Source organism: Necator americanus, chromosome III (assembly GCF_031761385.1).
Source record: "Necator americanus strain Aroian chromosome III, whole genome shotgun sequence".
In the NCBI taxonomy this organism is placed as follows: domain Eukaryota; kingdom Metazoa; phylum Nematoda; class Chromadorea; order Rhabditida; family Ancylostomatidae; genus Necator; species Necator americanus.
In genome coordinates, this window is record NC_087373.1 from 35085670 (window position 1) to 35105982 (window position 20313).

General features: G+C 38.6%; 3 protein-coding genes across 4 annotated transcripts; 2 read left to right on the forward strand and 1 right to left on the reverse strand.

The window, feature by feature from the left end:
• Nucleotides 1–3366: 3366 nt before the first annotated feature.
• Nucleotides 3367–13129, forward strand: RB195_011966 (uncharacterized protein; the record flags this gene model as incomplete). 2 transcript variants are annotated; one of them, XM_013444593.2, is made up of 8 exons in its annotated part: nucleotides 3367–3445; nucleotides 5763–5896; nucleotides 6883–7026; nucleotides 7096–7178; nucleotides 7238–7358; nucleotides 7458–7575; nucleotides 7645–7791; nucleotides 12993–13129. In XM_013444593.2, the coding sequence occupies 8 exons, from the start codon at nucleotides 3367–3369 to the stop codon at nucleotides 13127–13129; spliced, it is 963 nt and encodes a 320-aa protein (XP_013300047.2). The 2 variants fall into 2 exon arrangements, with proteins under 2 accessions (XP_013300047.2, XP_064051190.1); XM_064193607.1 differs by lacking the exon at nucleotides 12993–13129 and adding an exon at nucleotides 7965–7999.
• Nucleotides 9559–10147, reverse strand: RB195_011967 (uncharacterized protein; the record flags this gene model as incomplete). The annotated part of the gene is made up of 3 exons (XM_064193608.1): nucleotides 9559–9642; nucleotides 9743–9979; nucleotides 10130–10147. The coding sequence occupies 3 exons, from the start codon at nucleotides 10145–10147 to the stop codon at nucleotides 9559–9561; spliced, it is 339 nt and encodes a 112-aa protein (XP_064051191.1).
• Nucleotides 13130–15195: 2066 nt separating the features above from the next.
• On the forward strand, nucleotides 15196–18827 carry RB195_011968 (uncharacterized protein; the record flags this gene model as incomplete). Its single annotated transcript, XM_064193609.1, has 5 exons — nucleotides 15196–15258; nucleotides 15926–16028; nucleotides 17443–17532; nucleotides 17955–18104; nucleotides 18721–18827. 5 exons carry the CDS (start codon nucleotides 15196–15198, stop codon nucleotides 18825–18827), a joined length of 513 nt encoding a protein of 170 aa, XP_064051192.1.
• Nucleotides 18828–20313: the final 1486 nt, after the last annotated feature.

The following is a 20313-nucleotide window of genomic DNA, read 5'->3' on the forward strand; positions in this document are numbered from 1 at the left end:
CGATAAATGTTGTTATGTCGCTGTTTTCTCAAAATTATCACGTTTTTGCCGTAGGCGATTCGAATACCTCTCCGCCAGAAGTTTGACTGATCATGTAGTTGCATTATTTAAAACATTTTACAACATTTTATACGGTGGCTCACAAAATCTGAAAAGAATAGGGGTGTGGGGAGGGGCATAGTCATAAAATACGAGCTATAAAACAAGCGCAATCGAGTTGATAACAGTTTATTAGTGTTCGGAGGCATTTTAAGTTCAAAGTTTAAAGTTTCTGGCGTTAATCAATCCGCTCGGGATGATTTTATCCTACCGTACATATTGGCACCAATTAACCGACCCCGAAGAGATGAAAGGCTTGGTAAGCATTAGGGCGAATTATCCCGAAGAAAGGCAACGTTTTCTTGTGAAATTTAGCTCAGATGAGTTTAACTGATAATTAAAAATTTAAATTTTAGAGATAAAATTATAGATGTCGAAAAACATCGAAAAAATTTGATCTCTTTCTCACCAAAGAGTTAATATTTGTAAAAAAAAACATTCAGCAAAATTTTTCTGATGACTTGAGCGAAATCGGGACAAATAAGCAGCATTTGCAACTGTAATAAAATGTAAAAATATAGAAATTTAAAGAGTAATACAAAAAGAAATATAAAACAAATATGAATCTAAAGTATAAAAACAAATCCAGCGCGTATCTAGTGGATTTTGATCGTGTTTGTTAATTTCGAAGTGCTTGGACGAGTTTGTTGTAGTAACTACCCGTCCACAGTCGTGTACGTGCACGTTCCATAGGAACTCACGACAAGCACTATATAACTCGCCGATGAATCGCAGGTGTATTCACGGAAAAAATTTTCTGATCACACGAAAAGATTTTCGTGTGACATACATACATAGGTCGTAGTTCGTGCGTGGCACACATTACAATTCGTCGAATTCCGAGTTAATCCAGTAAAATTTGATTAGAGCTAAGAATTTCCGTTCTACACATGTTGTTGAGTAACGGATATCATTATAACTCGTCAAGATTCCGAAATAAAGGATATAGGATAAAGTTCCTGGCGTTAATCCATCCGCTTGGGACCCGCCACCACGTTCACTTCAATTAAGAATCGTTTGGGGTTTACGAACGCGTGATCCGTCCATACAATGACTTGGGGGGGCCAGCCGATGTGTCAAGTCAGTGCTTTTATCCTCCCAGACAAGTCTGGTACCAATTTATCGACCCAGGAGAGATGAAGGGCTTGGTGAGCACTAGGGCGGACTCGAACCTACGATCGATCGTGCAGGAAGCGGAACCTCTGACCGCTACACTACACCCGCCCAATTTTTTTTTGCTAAAATTCCGAAATAATCCGTTTAAATCCGACTACGCCGAAAGATCTTCGAGTATCTAAAGCTGCTGTTCGTATGAAGCAACTCGTCCAAAACTTACAACTCGTCCAATCCCTTACAACTTACAACTCGTCCAAATCCCGAGTAATCCATTGAAATCTTACGAAACTGAAACATTTCCGAGCAGAAGAAATCGTTGTCCATCCGGAATAATTCATGTAAGTGATTCTGAAGTGAGTTCTTCCCTAAGGGCATCTACGGCCCTAATTAATGGCATACATTATCTTCGCTCCATAGCAACGCATCCTCATTTAGCGCTGCGCGAGCTCTCGAAGGGAACCATATGGAAAAATGGCGATATTTCTTCTATTCAGAGATGTTCTTAAAGATCGTGAGGACCTCGTAATCGATCACTGTACTCTCTAAGTCCTTTTTTCTTAAAACCTCAGCATTGTGAACTGAATTTATTTTTTGTTGTTGTCTTCTTGTTGTTGCGAACGAGGTTTTATTATATTTATTGTTTTATTATATACTTACTTACTATATTTTTATTATATTATTTTTATTATATTTTATTATATTTAAATTTATTCGTAGACGGACAAATCTTCACAAATCTTTCGTATTTTATGCTTACGAAACGAAGAATGTGTGGAGTTTTCCGTCGACAATATGTTATTTTCGTAGTTTTCATCATTTTTCCGATGTTTTTTTTTTGTCACTGATCAGTGCACATAAATCTGTAGTCATATAAAATTAAATTAGTGATATTACTCCAATTCCATGAATCAATTCTAATAAAATATGGGACTGTTGCATTGCTGCCTTCTCCACCCGTAAGAAACCGTAAAGTTTTATTGCTCACGGATTTTTTTATGGTGCACCCACCCATTGCTATTATCACCAAGCCTAAACATTTATTACAGCTCGTTATCTCCTTCCGTGAAAGTGATGACAACCATCTCTTATGCTGATTTTTTTCCTTTCAAACTATTTGTCGTGCAGATTACGCGAAAAATTGTTTTTTGCAATTTTTAAATTTAATTTATTAGTTTATTGAACTTATTTAATTTATTCTAAATTTTTAAAATAAAACTCAAAATAAACTAACTAAACAAACTTGAAACAGACTAACTACAATAATAACTAATAACATAACTTAAAATTTATTTGACTGCTCTTGTAATATTACGGTATGTGGAACATCCAGCCTCTAACTTGAAGTATCATTGGATTTCAATATTAATCTTCAAGTATATAAGTGAATGCCTTTGGATGTGATAACTACAGTTTACGTTTTCCGCCAATTTCTCCCATTTTCCAGCAATTCGGCTGCTATGCGTTTTCTTCGCAAGAAAAAATGTCAATTCTACGTAAGCATATAAGTTGACGTTGTTCCTGAGATCTTCCTTGTTCTTGTGGTTCTTTCTGAGAACAGGAGCGCTCAAATCCGTTTTTAGACTCGATCCTTCTAAGGTTTCTCAAATTCTCAAATTTTTTACATCCAATTTTTATTCTTGAAAATTGAAAATTGCTCGGTAATGATAGTTATGAGGAAACGAAGACTCACTTTTATTTATTTAGTTTCAGAAATTCCGAATCCCATCAAAAAACGGAAAAATGGTCCACTCTTCTGCAAAATTGTCCCGAAGGCTTTTTTTTTTAATTTTTTAATTTTTTGAAATTCTGATCCTCTCGTTTTTTTTTGCATTTTTGAAGTAAGTCGTTTTCCAGCATTATTTTTAAACATGGGATCAATGTGAACTGGATAGTTGGAGGGTACAAAAGTTTTGGCACTTCGCCAGCAGGATCCAGTGCACAGCTACTGATGAGCGATCAAAAGTTAATCAGAACCTAAGATGTATCCTTTTCTTCTGCCAGAAATATTTCTTTTTTGTCCACTTTTCGCTCTGTGCAGTTCCTATTTCAAAAATTTCCTTTTCTGTTGTTCCTATTGAATCGTTGAACTTTTAACAGTGAGGTTTGCATTTCGCCTGCGGGCAAATTATCAAAATTAGTAAGAAAATTCAGATGCCGGCAGTGAACACTTTGGAGACCACAACTGATTTCATACCCGAAGACAATCATGTGGCCGTTACCAACGGGGAAGGTGAGTCTCATGTTGTTTTGTGGATCCTAATCACGTAATTATATGTGTGGTTTCCTTAGGATATGTGTTTATGAGTTAGAATCCTTTACCGAAAATAATATTTAAAAAAAAAACGAAGTTTTCTAGGGAAAAAATCTAAGAATTCTTCCGATTACCTTTGTATACTGTAATTTTTCACATTTCATTGAGTTTTCTTGACTACAATAGGAGTTTCGCGGAAAAAGCGAGCCTGAGAGAAAAAGTGGGTGAAGCAGTGAAAAACGCGTCGCGGCGGCAAGTTCTGGCAAATGCGCCGCTGTCTCCTGGGTAAACACAAGTGCGGCTGACTATAATCTCGCCAACAAAGAACCTGTTCTAGAAAGAGTTTTTTTTTAGGAAAAAGAATCAGGAAAATTCTTCACAGAAACACTTTCTATCACCGAGTTGCTATTTGAATTGTTTTTCACGTTACGAGCAGAGGTTACTGTGCAGATCAATATCAATGTTTACGCCAAACAACGTCAAAATAATATATTTCAGTGCTGTTGAGCGATGAACAATAATTGATGAGTTACTTGTCATTTTTTCTTAGTTCTTTTTTTTATTTTTTTTTCGACATTTCGATTCGCTTCAGAGAAGATTTTTATCAAACAAAACAACATAAGATCGTAGAAGCGCTGATTAATAGGGCGTCACGTGGATCTTTGAGGGAAAAAAATCATGCGTAGTGTTAGGACACAAAAGTTTCTGCTGGATTTTTACTCGCACCACCTTCCTCCTTCTTCCTTGTATATGCTATTTTTCTTTTTTATATATACTACACTATTTTAGTTATTAAATCACTTTTAGGTCCTACTCAGTTTCTGAATTTTATTCAAAATATTCTTTAAAAAAATCTATTAACTGTTCTTTCCTCTCTGTCGTCAACAAGAGATTCAGATCTTCAACGATGGTCATTTTTCACTTTTTTTTTGCAAGCAGGGCTAACCTTATCGGAGATTAAAAACAGAACTCTTTTTTTTTCGTTTTTCTTCGAATATTTATTTTTTGCTTTTTTCACAATAAATTCCCGTCATTGCTTTCAGATTAAATCTTTGATGGAGCTAGAGAATAACAGTAACTGTCATTTAAAAGCAGGGTCCCATCCCAGTAGCCGTACCTAACATTCCTTCCTTTAGTTTTTGCGATAGGCTGATTCCACTAGAAACCATACCTTTCGTTGAAGGGCTTGCACGAGTTTTCCGTGTTGTACGAGTGCACTGCTTCAGAACATCTCAACCATCATCGTTTCTGTAATGTCAATTATTTCCCAGTAACCTTATGCTTGGTTTTTTTTCTCTCTTGCAAAGGTATATACCTAACAGATAGAATATTGCTTAAAACAAAATTCTGCTTATTTTGAAAGCGTACAGTGAAATATTGCGTTGTTTACAGACAAGCTAAGCGAGTAGATCATCAGTTCCTGAATAGGTGGCTTTTAATAGACACACTTGAGGGAAGTAATGAAAAAGCGGCAAAAAAACACGCAAACAAACAATAAGTTACAACAAGTCATTTTGGAATGTTTATGAACATTTTGAGATGTGATAAATGAAATTCGAAAAAAAATGGAAAATAAAATTATTGAATTCACAATAATTCTCAACATTTTGGAATGTGATAAATTTGCGAACATTGCGCAGCTTCGTCACATTCCAAAATGTTGTGATTTAATGTGTAGTGTAGTTTTCAGTCATGAATAATTATTTCCATCAATCCCCACTTTAAACCACTGAATTTCATCTTGAATTTCAGCAGTTTCAGAATAATAGGGTTAGAAGAAAATTGGAAGGAAGTTAGTTTTATTAGTAAAAAAAAGTAAGTCAATTTTAGAAATAATCACGATGATTTGAATTTGACATCAAGCCAGAAGCACGTCAGCTCTCGTACCCTCTTATTTGCTAATGTGACGCCACAATCTCGGGGAATTTAAACAAAAGAAAGCAGTTTGTTTGAATTAGTTCCAATCCAGAAAGCAAAAAACTCTATCGTGAAAAAAAAAGAAGAAAAAACCCTTAGTTTTGCCATGTGACTGGTTTTTCTCCGCTACATCAATCTTCCCGTAGGAATTGTGACGTGGAGTGAGGAGGTACGAGAGAGAGAGAGAGAGAAAAAGTTTTCTGCCTGTATGATGATCCTATTGACTAATCGTTTGAACAATCAAATTGCGTCCTCCCAATGTGTGCTGTGTAGCGTTACTGTCCGTCGTTCTTCGTCTGTATTCTGCCACTGTGTGCAGCAGCTTGAACGGTTGAAATGGCAGCAGCAGCAGCAGCAGCAGCAACAGCTAACGATTCAGGAACAAAAATGCTCTCCTATCCGATTTTTGGCCTTCGTAACAAGTATTTGGAGGATGCCGAAGATGATTTTCTCTATCATTTTGGAATTGGAATCAAAACTGTGGATATACCGAAAGTGTTCGGAGACACTAAGGTTGGTTTCTTCTTTTGTTGGTTTTGAAGGAATGGCTTGAGAAAGAAGTCAATCGTTAGCATTCTCAAAGAAAAGCCCTCAAGTCATGTCTATATAACAATTTTTCTTTGTCGTAACCTTATCAGTTTGTGCAGGATAAGTTCTAGAGTAATGACAACAGCATAAAGTTATTAAATATATTAAATGTTATTAAATGTTTCACCTCTTCACCCATTATTCGTCGATTTGCTCGGGCGGGCACCAATAATACCTTCATTTGTTCCGATCAAGAGCAAGCCCAAAAGTTACCCAGTGGTTTCTACATATTTTACGGAGATGCTCGAACAACATCATATCTCTCTTTGAAGGACATCATGAAATGGTCTGGCCATAGGATCAGCGGTCTACCTGCACCGTGTTTGATACCGCGTGGCATCCAGTCGTTCATAGCTCGTCGGTGGGCGGTGTAGCGCAGTCGGTTAGAGGTTCCGCTGCCTACACGATCGGTCGGAGGTTCGAATCCACCCTAGGGTTCGCCAAGCCTCTCATCCCTCCGGGATCGACAGGTTGGTTCCCGACGTCTGCGAGGATAAAAGGACTGGCGTGACACATCGTCTAGCCCCCGCAAGTCATTGTATAGGCCAACTACACGTTCGTAAACCTCAAGCGATTCTGAATTGAAGTGAACGTGGTGGCGTATCGGATCCCAAGCGGATTGATTAACGTCACTTTACACTTTATCCTTAAAGGATTATAACAACCTCGTGTTTGGGTCAACATAAGAAGACAAATGTTGAGTCAATGACAGTATCCTCTGAAGAATGAGCCAGCTTGTTTCACGTCTTATTAATAAATATCGAGTATTCCGTCCACTTTGCACAATGAAATATGAAAATATAATAATTTCAAAAGGTTGCAAAACGAGTTGGGTTCTGTTCTTTTTTTTTAAAGTTTATTAAGTTAGTTTAAATTTAACTATTAATCGCCATAATCACACGTGTTTATAGTTTGTCTGCACTGGCGGTTCACCAACAAGACTGAAATTATACGCTGAATGGTTCTCGAAAGAATGCGGTCTCGAATGCAGTGAAAATCTCTCAAAAAGTGATCGTTTTGTTCTGTACAAAACTGGCAAAGTGGTGTGGGCTAATGTAAGTTTGTTACCTGTGGTGATTGGTGATAAATTATTAAAATCTCCGAAAAAAATTCCTTTTTTTCAGCACGGCATGGGAACTCCATCGTTAAGCATTATGCTCATTGAAATGCTGAAACTTATGCATCACGCTAAAGCAGAAGATGTTAAGTGGGTCGTTTCACTGAGCTTTTCTTTCCCATCACCGCTAAATATCGAATGTTCTACAGATTTATTCGTCTGGGAACTTCTGGTGGTGTCGGCGTCGAGCCGGGTACGGTAGTCGTCACCACGAACGCAATGAATGGTGAACTTACCGATAAATACGTTCAATGGATTGCCGGTAAAAAGGTTAGTGCCGATGCTGGAAACTAATAAAATCGAATTCAAGTGCGTTCGATGTGAAAATATCACTTTTGAAGTGTTTTAGGCGTAGAGCACTCTTTCTAGGTAGAGCGCGAAACCTGGCTTGACGAAGATCTTCGAAAAGAACTCGTAGCAATAGCGGCAGAAAAGGAAATCCCTGTAGAAACTGGTCTAACTCTATGTGCTGATGATTTTTACGAAGGTAAGCCATAGAAAAATCCCATTTAGATTCCTATGTCGTTTTATTTGATGGTTCATTCGTTTTTTTCAGGCCAAATGCGTCTTGACGGATTCTTTTGCGAGTATAAATCGGATGAGAAATTTGATTTCCTTAAGAAGATCTACGAAAAAGGTGTTCGAAACATTGAAATGGAAAGCACATGCTTTGCGTCAATGACATATCGTGCTGGTGTAAAAGGTAGGATGAAACGTTTCTTTTCCTTAAAACAACAACGATGCGGAATTGCGCATATACGTCAAATTGAATCCTGGTCGAGGCGTAGTTGAAGGTTGATTCTGTACAAGTAACAGCGCAAAAGTATTTAGCTGGAAAAAGCTTTAAAAATTAAAACTTCGTGTTGTTTTGTATAGGCTATGCCCTAGTGAACCTAATTACTGTCTTATAGAGTATAAAAGGCTAACGGACAAAGTGTCTGGCGTTAGTCAATCCATTTAGGATTTGTCTACAGTTTCAACTTAATTCAGAGGTTTATGAACGCGGGTGCAGCCTATACAATAACTGGCGGGGACTACCCGATGTCTCAAGTCAGTATATTTATCTTTCCAAACAAGTCTGGCGGCAATTTATCGGCCGACCTACCCACGATTATTGAGGGATGAAATGCTTGGTTGGCTCTGAGGCAGTTTAGAACCATCGACCACATCGCAGCGGGATCTCCTACCAACTGCGCTCCACCACCCCTACTATAAAGCCGGCTGCAAAATTCGCTCTCCATGCGCAGGGGCTCCACTAGTTGTTGGGCGTTATCTCCGTTTTTTAAACCATGAACGTTTTGACGTTAAATTTTATTTCAATCTACCTCAGACCCTGGGCACGGGCTTCGACTCACTTGCAACTAGGTCAACATTACTTAGAAGATCCTCTGCGGTGCGTTCTGCGGCCGAAAGTCAGCGGTGTCTTCGTGGCGAGGCGCGCATTTAAAGACATCACCCCACGGATCTGGGCTGGTACAGATTTCAGGTGGAGAGTTCCTATACGGGGTCGTAGATTATGGAGAGGAGGATGATTCCGTCCATTTCTTCCTAATTTCCGTAAAAACGGCCCAGAAGATGCGGCGCGTACACAAGGCTGACTTGCTCCAACCGAACTCGTTGTAGGAAAAACCGCGCGCCGAAACGCCCGAAGCCGTATCTTGTGGTCTTCTGGGCCGTTTTTTACGGCAACTAGGAAGAAATGGACAGGATCACTCCTCTCTCCATAGTATACGAATCCGTATAGGCATAACCCACCTGAAACCCGTACCATTCCAAATTCGTGGGGTGATGCCTTTAACGCAACAACAATGGTGCCAGAGTCGCGTAAAAAAAACGACCCAAACGCAGCATGGTGATCAGGTGATCTTGACGCGGCTTGCAGACAAAATACTGGCTTTAAATTAGCTAGGTGGAAACAACCTGAAACCAGCTGGACTGCAGAAATTAGTGAGCCTCTCATCACGATCGCAAGCGCTAGCCACATCTCGCGACCGCTTACGCAACTGCACCAAGCTCTAGGTCGTTAGCAGGGTCAAGCGTATAGTTGAGAAAAATCCCTCCTAAAAACGACCCCCCCCCCTCGCCGACCCTCCCAAAAACGACCCCCCCTCGCCGACCCTCCCAAAAACGACCCCCTCATCTCGTTCCTACCAGTATAGCTGCCTACACAGCAATCAAAAGTTGGGTGAAATAAATAAATAATAAATAATAAAATAAATGAATAATAAAAAATAAATAATAATGAAAATAAATAATATAAAAGGAATTAAAAGACAAATAAACGCCTAATAAATAAATTAAATAATACATAAATTACAATAATTTAATTAATTGATGAATTTAAATTTTTATTAATAAATTAATAGTATAATAGATTATTTTAAAAATAGTAATGCTAAAAGTAAAACAAAATATATATTGTAATGCAGCGATATTAATAGAACAAATAACTAGAAAGTATATGTTAATGTTAATTGTATGTTTCTTGGTGTTCCAGAAGTTCGCGTTCCCGGTTCCTTTGCCGTTTCACAGCGCTTCGTTTTACGACCCAAGTCTGAGCAGGAATAATGATAATAGCAGAAAACATTTTGAAACGAATTCCAAAAAAAATCACAGATAGACTGGAAAAAAATGTTTGCAAAAAAAACTCTTACCAGTAGCGCGATGATCGTGGCCAAAGCAAAAATTCCGAGTACAGCGAAGATAAATATGGAGGAGTGGTCAGTCGGTGTAGCTGTTGTCGTCGTAGTCTCAGGCTGAGAAGTGGGCCACGCTTTTCTCAACGCTTTCTTCTTTGCCAGCCACTCGGCTGAAGGCTTCGGTCCGGAATTACCTTCTCTAAGACACTTGTAAGCCTCTTCAGGAGAAAGGCTGACAATATCTTGGTACATCTGTAAATACTGGAATTAGTGTATAAATAGATCCAATAAATGATTATAATTAGGCGAGAAGATTTAAAGAAGTGCCAATATAATAAAGGAAGACTCAAGATAATAAAGGAAGACTAACTAGAAGGCAGTCAGATTGCCAAATGATGCTACCGGTAGGCCGCGACCCATTCCACATTGGCTATCCACCAAAATATCCTCCAGATATATTTGCTCGGATTAGCACGAAGTAGACGTTACTGCAAGAATTAGAAGTGAGTCAGTATGTATGTAGATATACAATTTAAAAAGATAAGTGAGCTCTAAATGTGTATTCGGTAACACTATTGTAGTGTTTGGCACTGATGAAGAGATGGTCGAAAGTTCGATCCCCGCCGGAGCCACTATTTTTGCAAAACGAAAAAACAGCTGGAAAAGAAGGAGAACACCTTTCAAAACAATTTTTACACTTTTTCCAATTATTAACAAACGATTTTACTCATCGACAATGGAACTGAACGGATGAGAGTTCGATCCCCGCCGGAATCTAGATTTTTGCAAAACCTGAAAAAAATCACTGAGAAGAGCATTTCATAAGCAGATTCTTCTGGAATTGTATTCAGAGCACTGTTTTCCATATAAAAGTGTTATAAAGAGGTTATTTTAGCGATTAGAACGAGGCCTTAATTGGAAATTACCGCTGGACTGGTCGGATTTTGTTACCTTGAAATAAACACGAATAACTCACTAAAAAAAAGGTGCAGGAGGATAAAGCTGGCAGCTTTGTGTAGAGGAGGATTTGCGCTACAAAATGGTTAAAAAATCTTTTTTAGGGACCCTCTGGTCTTTTTGAAACCTAGTTGAGAAAAAGTTGAGAAATTTGCCGTTTTTCTCAACTTTTTCTCAACTAGCTTTTTTAGAGATAAGAACCATTTGCAAAAAACCAAAAACGGATTGTAGTAGCAAAAATCTTCCTCTACCACATACTTTAAACCGATTTTGTTTTTATAAACTATGAACTGAGTTATGGAAGTTTGTTTGAAATCACACAGATTTTGACGCGTTGCCGAAAATCTGAGATTTCGCTCTTTTCCTCGTTGCGAGGATGCTGTAGCGCCGTTCAAAAATTCGATTCCATATTTGGATACAGCATCAGGGAAAACCCCTAAATGCAAATTTTGGCCTTTGTAGGTCTTCTGGTTCTCTCAAAAGCTAGTTGAGAAAAACTCAAAAATTTGAGGCAAAAATTGGGATTTTTCTCAACTAGGTTTCAAAAAGACTAGGAAGGCTAGAGGCACCAAACTTTGTAGATATATAGAAGAAATCTTCCTCTACACAAAGCTGCCAGCTTTATTGCACGAGAGTCACTTTGAGCCTAGATATTGAGAATCTAGTGGAGCCTACTTTGTACTAATTTTAACACTAATTGCGTCTGTAGATGTCTTTTTTCCGTTCAGTAGGAGCATTAGAATTGCTTCTTCGACTGAAAGTAAGAAAGCCGTCGCTGTCAGAAGAGAAATCTGCTCTTTAAATTCTTTTACGTTAAGTGCAAAAATAGGACCTCTGGCAGGGATTGATCCCCGACGTCACAATAAGAACAGCGCGACATCGCGCTGATCCGTCGAACCACGTTGAACTATTGCTGCATCAATTATTTCAACAGATGATGTAATGGCCAATTAACAGATATCATTATCGAAATATAATAATCGATCGATGGGGAAAGGTCACGCATAATGCACTTTATCTGCACAACACTTACCAACTTATGTCAGCGTACTTGCCTTTCATTGCACCTATCCTTCTACTTTTACTTAGTGCTCTTACACTTCTGTTAGCTTCTGATATTGAATTGGCTGTGACGAAGAGTGCCAAAGCACTGTGCAAGCTATGAAGATTGCCTTTTATGGTACTCAATACGAAGTCACCTCTGGTTAGTTTCATTTCTTTCATATAAATTAGTAATAGACAATTTTGTTGTGTAGACTGTAATTTTGTAATTTTGTTTTGTAGAACTGTAATTTTGTAGTGCTTAGACTTGATGGGTTTGACAAGAAGTCGATGTTTTGAAAGAACAAAAACTTTCAGGTAGTTAATTGCATTTAAAATAATTGGTTTCTTATTTTATCACATCAAAACATTATCACTTTATTTATTATGCATCACATTTATTCAAGATTTCAATTGTTTTGGTTTGTGCCACCGAAGCGACTCCGACGTCATCAAGCATCAGTTAGAGCAGCAAAAAATGCTGTCGTCCATTTTCAAGATTGGCTCAAAAAGCGCAGTAGTTTCATAACCAGAATTATGAAGAATAAATTTTTCAAAAATCATTTTTTGGTTTGTGTACCCTCTTTTTATCCTAACTTTTTTGCTACAGTAGTCTTCATCAACTGCAACCGCGAGTCTTCTTCAATCGTTTATTCGAATATTATTTATTCTATATCATTTATTTTTATATTAAACAGAACTCAAGTACTGAATTTGTATCATTGACGTTTTTTCTTCTTTGAGACAACTCTTCCATTTTTTTAATCGCAGATATCGGGACCTTTAAAAAAGCCTTAGAATACGTTTCAGTTGTGAATATCTTCTGATATGCCATAAAAACATGCCATTCACCGCTGATCATCCTTCAAGTTTCAGCACTACGTCTGAAAAGAAGCAGTTTTCACTCCTGTTTTTCTGCTGAATGTCGCATACTTAAATTACACTTCATTTTGTACATCTTAATATGTGTTTGTTTGAAAACGACAACCCCGTCTTCCTTTTCTCTTTGCTCCTTCCATTTTTTCTGATTTTCCAACCTCTACTTAATTTTTTTCTTAATTTTCCGACCCCCTCTTACGACCCCTCCCCCTGATCCGACACCCCTCTTACGACCCCCTGTTGAGAAATTCTCAACACACGCTTGACCCTGGTCGTTAGATCCGACTATACAAAAATTTCTTGAATGGGAGCGAGTCTCGTTGAATTCTTCTGCTTAAACGTTGATACTTAATACTTTTTAAATATCGACTTTACTCAATTATTTCAGCGGCAATTGTTTGTGTGGCACTGCTGAATCGTATGAAAGGTGATCAAGTGAAGATTGAACACGATCAATACATTGAATTTGAGGAACGACCTTTCCGCTTGGTTACTGCACTTATTAGAAGGCAACTTGGATATTAATCAGAATAGAATGTTAACTTTATCGCTAGAGATCTAGTGCTTTATACTGTGCATATTCCAAATTTCGGAATATTTCATGTTTCGAAAGGCTATGGAAGCAAAATTTCATTATTTTCTAATGCTTAGTGAGAGGATAGATAGAACTTGACTAACCGCTCTTGCTTGTAGATGAACATTGCTGTGCATTTCCTTTTTTGTTACTGTTACTGCACCTCACTTACACATTATTACACTACTTTTAAATTTGCAGCACTTCTGTAGACCAGTGCGACCGTGGCGAACCGCCATGTTTTGCGGGCGTTGCTCAGCCGTGTCGCGGTCGTACGACTCAACATAAGTATCGCCTACGCTATTCTCATCCCAGAGATTTTGTATGTGATCATCATGTCACTTAACTGCTTTATACTCACTTTATGATGCATTGCCATATTCCTTCACCTTCTATGTTCTCGTCCATTCGTTCGTTCTATGTAGTTCTTAACCAATGACTGTTCAGAAAAAACTATAGAATACTCCTAGTGTGATAGTGTAGCATAAGTAACGGAAATTTTTAAAATGAATCTTAATTTTAAATTTTAAAGTGAATAAAGAGATGTCTTCACAAAATTATGCTATCTCTTCGCTAGCGTTACTTAACATCACCAGTAACGGTGGAGAACGACGGTAATTAAGAGCAAATAAATTAATAAATATATGTATACCTGGGACAACCTCTTTAACCCCAGAAGCGCAGCGCAAGCGGAAGATGCCGACCCTCAAGCTTCAGCTTGATTACATCCTGATGAGAAAAATCCTTTTGTCAGACGTCCGAAAATCTAGAGCAGTGTGGGACGTCCATTTGATTCCCACCACTGCCCACTTCCTCTCAGCGTGATGGTACAGTTCCAGAAAAGGAGTCGTGTGAGCGAACAAGAACATGAGGAAATGCGAAAGTTCGACTCTCCTTGAATCTTGCCATAGAGATTGCAACTTGTCAATAGTCCAATTTGGCAACAGCCAAGATTGTTAACAAACGTTATTACGGCTAACGTTTCGGCGTCGTTGCCTTCGTCAGAGCCCAGGTAGCCGCGTTGCCGTGATATTAGCGGACCTCTGCGTGATAAAATCGTTCCGCTCGATGCTCCCAAATTCAAACTAGAAAAGATTTCCTAGTTGGAAAAGTTTGGACGGAAACAGTAAAAGAAAACTTGAGCAGACTCAACGTTGACAGGCACTTCAATCGAAAAATAACGTTTCGCAGGTTATGAAGCAGTGACGGATAGATAGATTAGTATGCGAGCTCTAGTTGAAGTATGGGCTCGGAAATGTTCAAGGACGACTCACTTCGGCGAGGATGCGGATAGCTGTAACATCCGCCCATCATTTAAGTAAGTAATAACAAATGACAAATAAAAGAAGGAAAATACAAGAAAATGTTATTTTTGGAGAACCTCGTCAGGTATCTCGCTAGTTTTGTATCAACATATTTATCAACTATCAATACGAACCAAATGGAAATTTTAGTTAGATCCGGAAATCTATCGAAATTTCCTCTGGTCACTAGATCTTTGAAAAACTAAAAATCTCAGGATATGCTTGCAAAGTATTTTTCGATAAAGGAAGCCCGCATACAGTAAGCAGTTTTTTCTTCGATCTGTTGATCCGGAGAGAAAAGTGATGTCATTGTCGTTTATTCGGCGACAAGTCATTAATGAACGTGTTCTCTGTTCGGCGGTTCATCCTAGTTACGGTTTAAATTCGTTCCGTTTCGCCGTCAAATCTCGAACTATGACCGCTATTAACTCAAATGATTCGTAGCTCGCACGTGGTTTTCGTCTTTGTGCTGGTCATCATCCAAGGTTTGAGTTTTATTACAGTAAATTTTAAGGATTTAAATATCCAGTCACATCCTATATGAAAAGACGAAGATCCTATGTGGTCCAACAATTTGGGGGTTCCCAATAAATACATGCTCTCATCTGCTTATATTTAACATTTTTATTTTTAGAACCTGCATTGGCAAGACGTGGAGGAGGAGGTAGGTAGGTTCGGCTGACCAACGTTCCTGTTGCAGATTCCAATTTAGAATGACTAATTTTACAAAAGAAAAAGAAAGGAAAAAAGCAAAAGAGATGTTCGGGGAATGTACAGTAAGCGAGTCGTATCGGATGCGGTATATCTCAGACACATCTCAGATTTTCTAGTGGGTTTGTGTATGGTGTTCACCGCTAGCACAGCACACAATATTACTGGTAAAAGTCAGAACAGTGAAGACCTAGGGTTTTTACCCGAATTCCTTTTTTCATTGCTTACGGTAGCATCAAAAAAGTCACCACTGCCTGGATTTAGGATTATTTCTCTTCTCGTAAGCATATAATCCCAACAAATATTCGGGGTATATATGGAAAAATAGGCGTGAGCGAGATTTAGTGCATCATCATTTGCTACTTACGACCTCCCACTCATCCTCCTTCCAACTTAGCACTTATCACTGTAAAGAACGAATGCTATTTTCGTTATTAACACATGAGAAGACCATATTGGACAGTTTCTGTGATTTCAAGGAGTACAGTGTCTGTACCATTGATATTCCAATAGTGTAAGATTAGAATAAAGCAAAAAAAAAACGTTGCTATTGTTGACAAGCGCTTCCATAGATCGAGCTTATTCGCAACACTTGGCTGTGCCTAAAAAAACTGTACCTAAAAAATTTTTTTTTTGGGATACACATAGAAAAACATATAAATAAAAGAGTAGTGCTAAAAAAAAAGCGCTTCTGGTTTTGTATTGGTTTCACACTAAAGTAGTTCTGAATAGGTCATAGTGGAGGTGGACATAGTCACGGTGGACACAGTCACGGTGGTCACCATCATCATCACGGCGGTGGTCATCATCATCATCATCACCATCATCATCACAGGTATGTTAGCTTATATTGATGTGTTTATATTTATTATATTTTGCTTAAATTATATAGGAATGTAAAAAAGAGAATTTGTGTCTCTCAGTATACGTTTAGAAAAGCAGAATAAACTTTAAAGGCATCACCCCACGAATCTGGAGTGGTACGGATTTCCGGTGAAGTATCCGTATATGTAGGGTTGTAGATTATGGGGAGGAGGGTGATTCCGTTCATTCGTCCATTTCATCCTAATTGCAGTAGAAAACGGCCCGAAAGATTCGGCTTCGAGCGCTCCGGCGCACTATTTTCTACAAGGAGTTCGATTGGATCGCGCCAGCCCTGTGCGGCGTCGCATCTTCCGGGACGTTTTTTACGGCAACTAGGAAGAAATGGACGGAATCACACCTCTCTCCATAATTTACTATCCCGTGTACGAATACTCCACCTGAAATCCATACCACCTCAGATTCGTGGGGTGATGCCTTCAAGTATGAAGTGAATCTATTCGCGCATACTATGGGGACAAATCCGTCGCGTGAGAATCTAACGGGGAAAAGGATCTGAGTCGACAGGATGCGCAATCGAAAAAACGGAGAAATTATCCCTTCAAAAGCGCAGAGAAGGCGCGAATTGGCACTAGTGTGGCTTCGAACGAAGAAGAGCGGCCTCGTAGAAAATCGAGAGAGTACAGGATTACTGGGAAGCGTTATCCCAACAAATGGAAATGTGTTAGAAACGATAGTAGTCTGAAGAAGAACAATAAAAGTAATCTCCACAATATTTTCAATTTTCAATCCCGAATAAACATAGAAGAAAGCAGATAAAACAAAAGAAATTTGAATTTTTTTCTCTTCGGTGAGGCTCTTTTAGCAAAAGAAAACAGAGAACTAGTGCTGCTTTATTCGAGAAACGTTGAAATTCGACTAATTTGAAGTCTTATGAAATCATTTCCAACGAGAAAAACTGAAAAAATGAAGAAAAAAATGATATTTAAAAAACTTGGACTTGAAGTTTGAAAAACTCAAATGTATAAATAAATAAATGGAGGGCTGAAAAAATATTTATGTCTTTTCAGTTTCGGTTCCCATAGCTTTGGTTCGTCAAGTTCTTCATTTGGTAAGTTATTTCAAAGGCACCTCCCCACGAATCTTTGGCGGTGCGGGTTTCAGGTGGGTTATGCCTAGGGGTTTCAGGAGGGCGATTCCGTCCATTTCTTCCTAATTGCCGTAAAAAAATGGCTCAAATGATGCGGTGCCTGCACAAGGCTGGCGCGCTCGAATAGAACTCGTTGTAGAAAATAGCGCCCCCTCCTCCCGTAATCCACGACCCCATATAGGCATAACCCACTTGAAACCCGCACCACCCACGATTCGTGGTTTGATGCTTTTAATCGATTCACTACATGCTAAATATGTCTCCTTATTTTACTAAGGTTCGAGCCCTTACGGTGGCTATTCTGGATATGGATCTGGATATGGATATGGTGGAGGCGGAGGTGGTGGACTTCTCTCAGTTCTTGGAGGTGATTTTTAAATCAACGATTATGTTTGTGTTCGAAAAAAAGCATGTTAACAAATAAGAGAACAATAAAGTAAAAAGGATAAGGGATAAAGTGTCTTTTAATCAATCCGCTTGGGATCCGCCACCACGTTCACTTCAATTCGCAATCGTTTGAGGTTTACGAACGTGTAACTGGCCTATACAATTACTAGGGAGCTAGCCGAGACATCAAATCAGTGTTTTTTGTTCTCCCGGACAATTCTGGTAGTTTATCGACCCCGGAGAGATGGAAGCTTGATTGCCTTTAAGGCATATTCTAACGTCCGATCAATCATGCAGACAGAGTTGAACCTCTTACCGGCTGCGCTACACCTGTATTTTGAAAATTTTTTGTTAAAATTGCTCAAAATAACTCTAACACATCAATTATCGTCTGTTCTTAAGGTCTTCTCGGTTTTCGACAGCCGTACTACTCATCGCCATCGTACTACTACTCCAACTATCAAACGTCACCATACGCTTCCTATTATCAGCCGTCGTCATACTCATATTATCAACCAACATACTATCAGAGAGCAGCCTATACATGCGATGGTTGGTTAGATGCGTTTATACTCGATGACAAGAGTAAAAAGCTCGAAAAACTATGTAAACGCATATGTAGTGCGGTATTGTACTTACTATCGATTGTACTGGATCATACAAAGATTTACGTGCTCTCATGTTTTTGGGTTGCTGAGACCATTTTCCTATTCCTCTCTTTTTCCACTACTCTACTATTCCTCCTAGCTATCTACTCTTAGCTTTCTAGTGCTCAAAAAACTGAAATGTGAGAGAGACGATTGTAAGAAGAGAAGAAAAGGACAAAAAAAAAAGAGAAAAGTTAGAAGAAAAAACGATAGAAGTGATGAATTTCGTAGTCTACTTTCGAGTTAGAAACAGTGAGCTAAACCATCTAATTTCATTCTGGAGCCCCCCTCTCCTTACTGGGGATTTCTCCGAAGCAAATAAAAGAGGAAAAAGAAGAGAAAGAGATGACATGAAGACGAAAACCTAAGCCTAAAATAACGATGTAATGCAAAGAAAACATTTTTTCATGATTCATGGCATTAGATAGTATGGATTCAAGTTCATTACTCTTTCTAGCTCTTGTAATTTCTTTTTTTTGCATTATAATCTTATATCTTCTTCTCATCCTTTCTTTCTTCAGTTCAACAATACATGAGCATGAGCGGAACCCGACAACTCTGGTACTGTGTGTGCAGTGGTACAACTTCCTACCAATACGATGGTTGTAATCATCCATACTATGGATGATCCCTCGATGATTCCCGCATTTGCTCATTATCTCAAATGGACAGTTCTGTGCAATTTTTGAAAGTTTTAAAATCAGATGAATATCACTGATGAAGGATTTTTTTCAGTATTTGTCGTATTTCTTATATAACTAATTTCTATGCTATAAAAATACCACTTTGGAGAAAGCGCCTAATTAAATTCTTGTATGTTTTTGGTGGGAAGGGTTTAGCGCAGTTGGTAAGATGTTCAGCTGTTGAAAGCACGATCAATCGTGGACATTTCTGTGCAATTTTTGAAAGGTTAAAAATCAGATGGATATCTCTATCAAACAATTTTTTTCTATCTCATATATTCCCTATATAACAAATTTTTACGCAAAAAAAACCAATTTGAAAAAGCCGCTTTATTTGATTCATACATGTTCTCCGATCCCAAATAGGTGCATTCATGTTTTCTTGTTGTCCCAACGATGTCTTAGTGAAATGGCCTAAAATGGTTCGAGTTCTTTGATTCTTTGATCCTATGCATGTCCCATCGAGCCTTTCCCCTCTCCTTCTCAAGCCTTGATATCGTCCCAAGTACACCACGCAAGAACTCCAAAAAGGGAAACAAGTTGAGCAATCTCACAGAGTAACTGGAACTAACCACTGCGTTCTGATAGATTGTCACCGAAGTCGAGTGAGATCTACGCACTGTGCAGTACTCTTAAGTACTGATTTCTGGATATTTCTGGATAGTGCTAAGGAACCTTATGTGGGACAATCTTATGGCTCACAGAGTGTTACAAAAGAGATAAAGTTACTAGTCATAGGCACTCATTTATGTCATTCATTGATGGATCACTGACGGAAGTCCAGAATGCGTCCAGTACCTTACTGACAGAAGTTCCTTTCTCGTGGGCTAATATTGTACAGTTTATTACAAGCTCATATCCATCACATTTCTCATAGTTGTGGCCCCCTAATGGTTTCATCGTACTTCCACTCCTTTTCCAGCCAAAAGTTCTTTGATACACAGGGTAAGCATCTTTCCAGTTTCCCTAATATAAATAGCATTGCTTGCATTCTATCTAAAAGATGACTTCGCGTAATCTCCAGTTTTACCGAATTGTCAACCAACCGAACACTCCAATACACATTGCCTACCGTAGTCTATTACGAACCATCTGTCGCTTGATGCTGTCTTTCGAGATGTTCACCAATACAACATCGTCTTACAACTGTGCTTTTGAGAGAGCTCGGTTTATCGCAGCAGTCAAGAAATCGGAGACGACTGGATGCACCTACCTTTGCGTAGAGTCTTCCTGTTTCACACTGTAGTTCGAGATAGGGTGTTAGATTTCGACCTCGCGTAAGTGATCTATGCATATGGCTAGTTTTAGCGATTCCTCACGTTCTCTATCTCTATCAGCACATTGTTGTAACTGTTTTGACCATACCGCCCTTTTCATGTCAACAGGATGAGCCGATGTTGCGTTTATCAGTATGTTTTTTGAGTTTCCTTG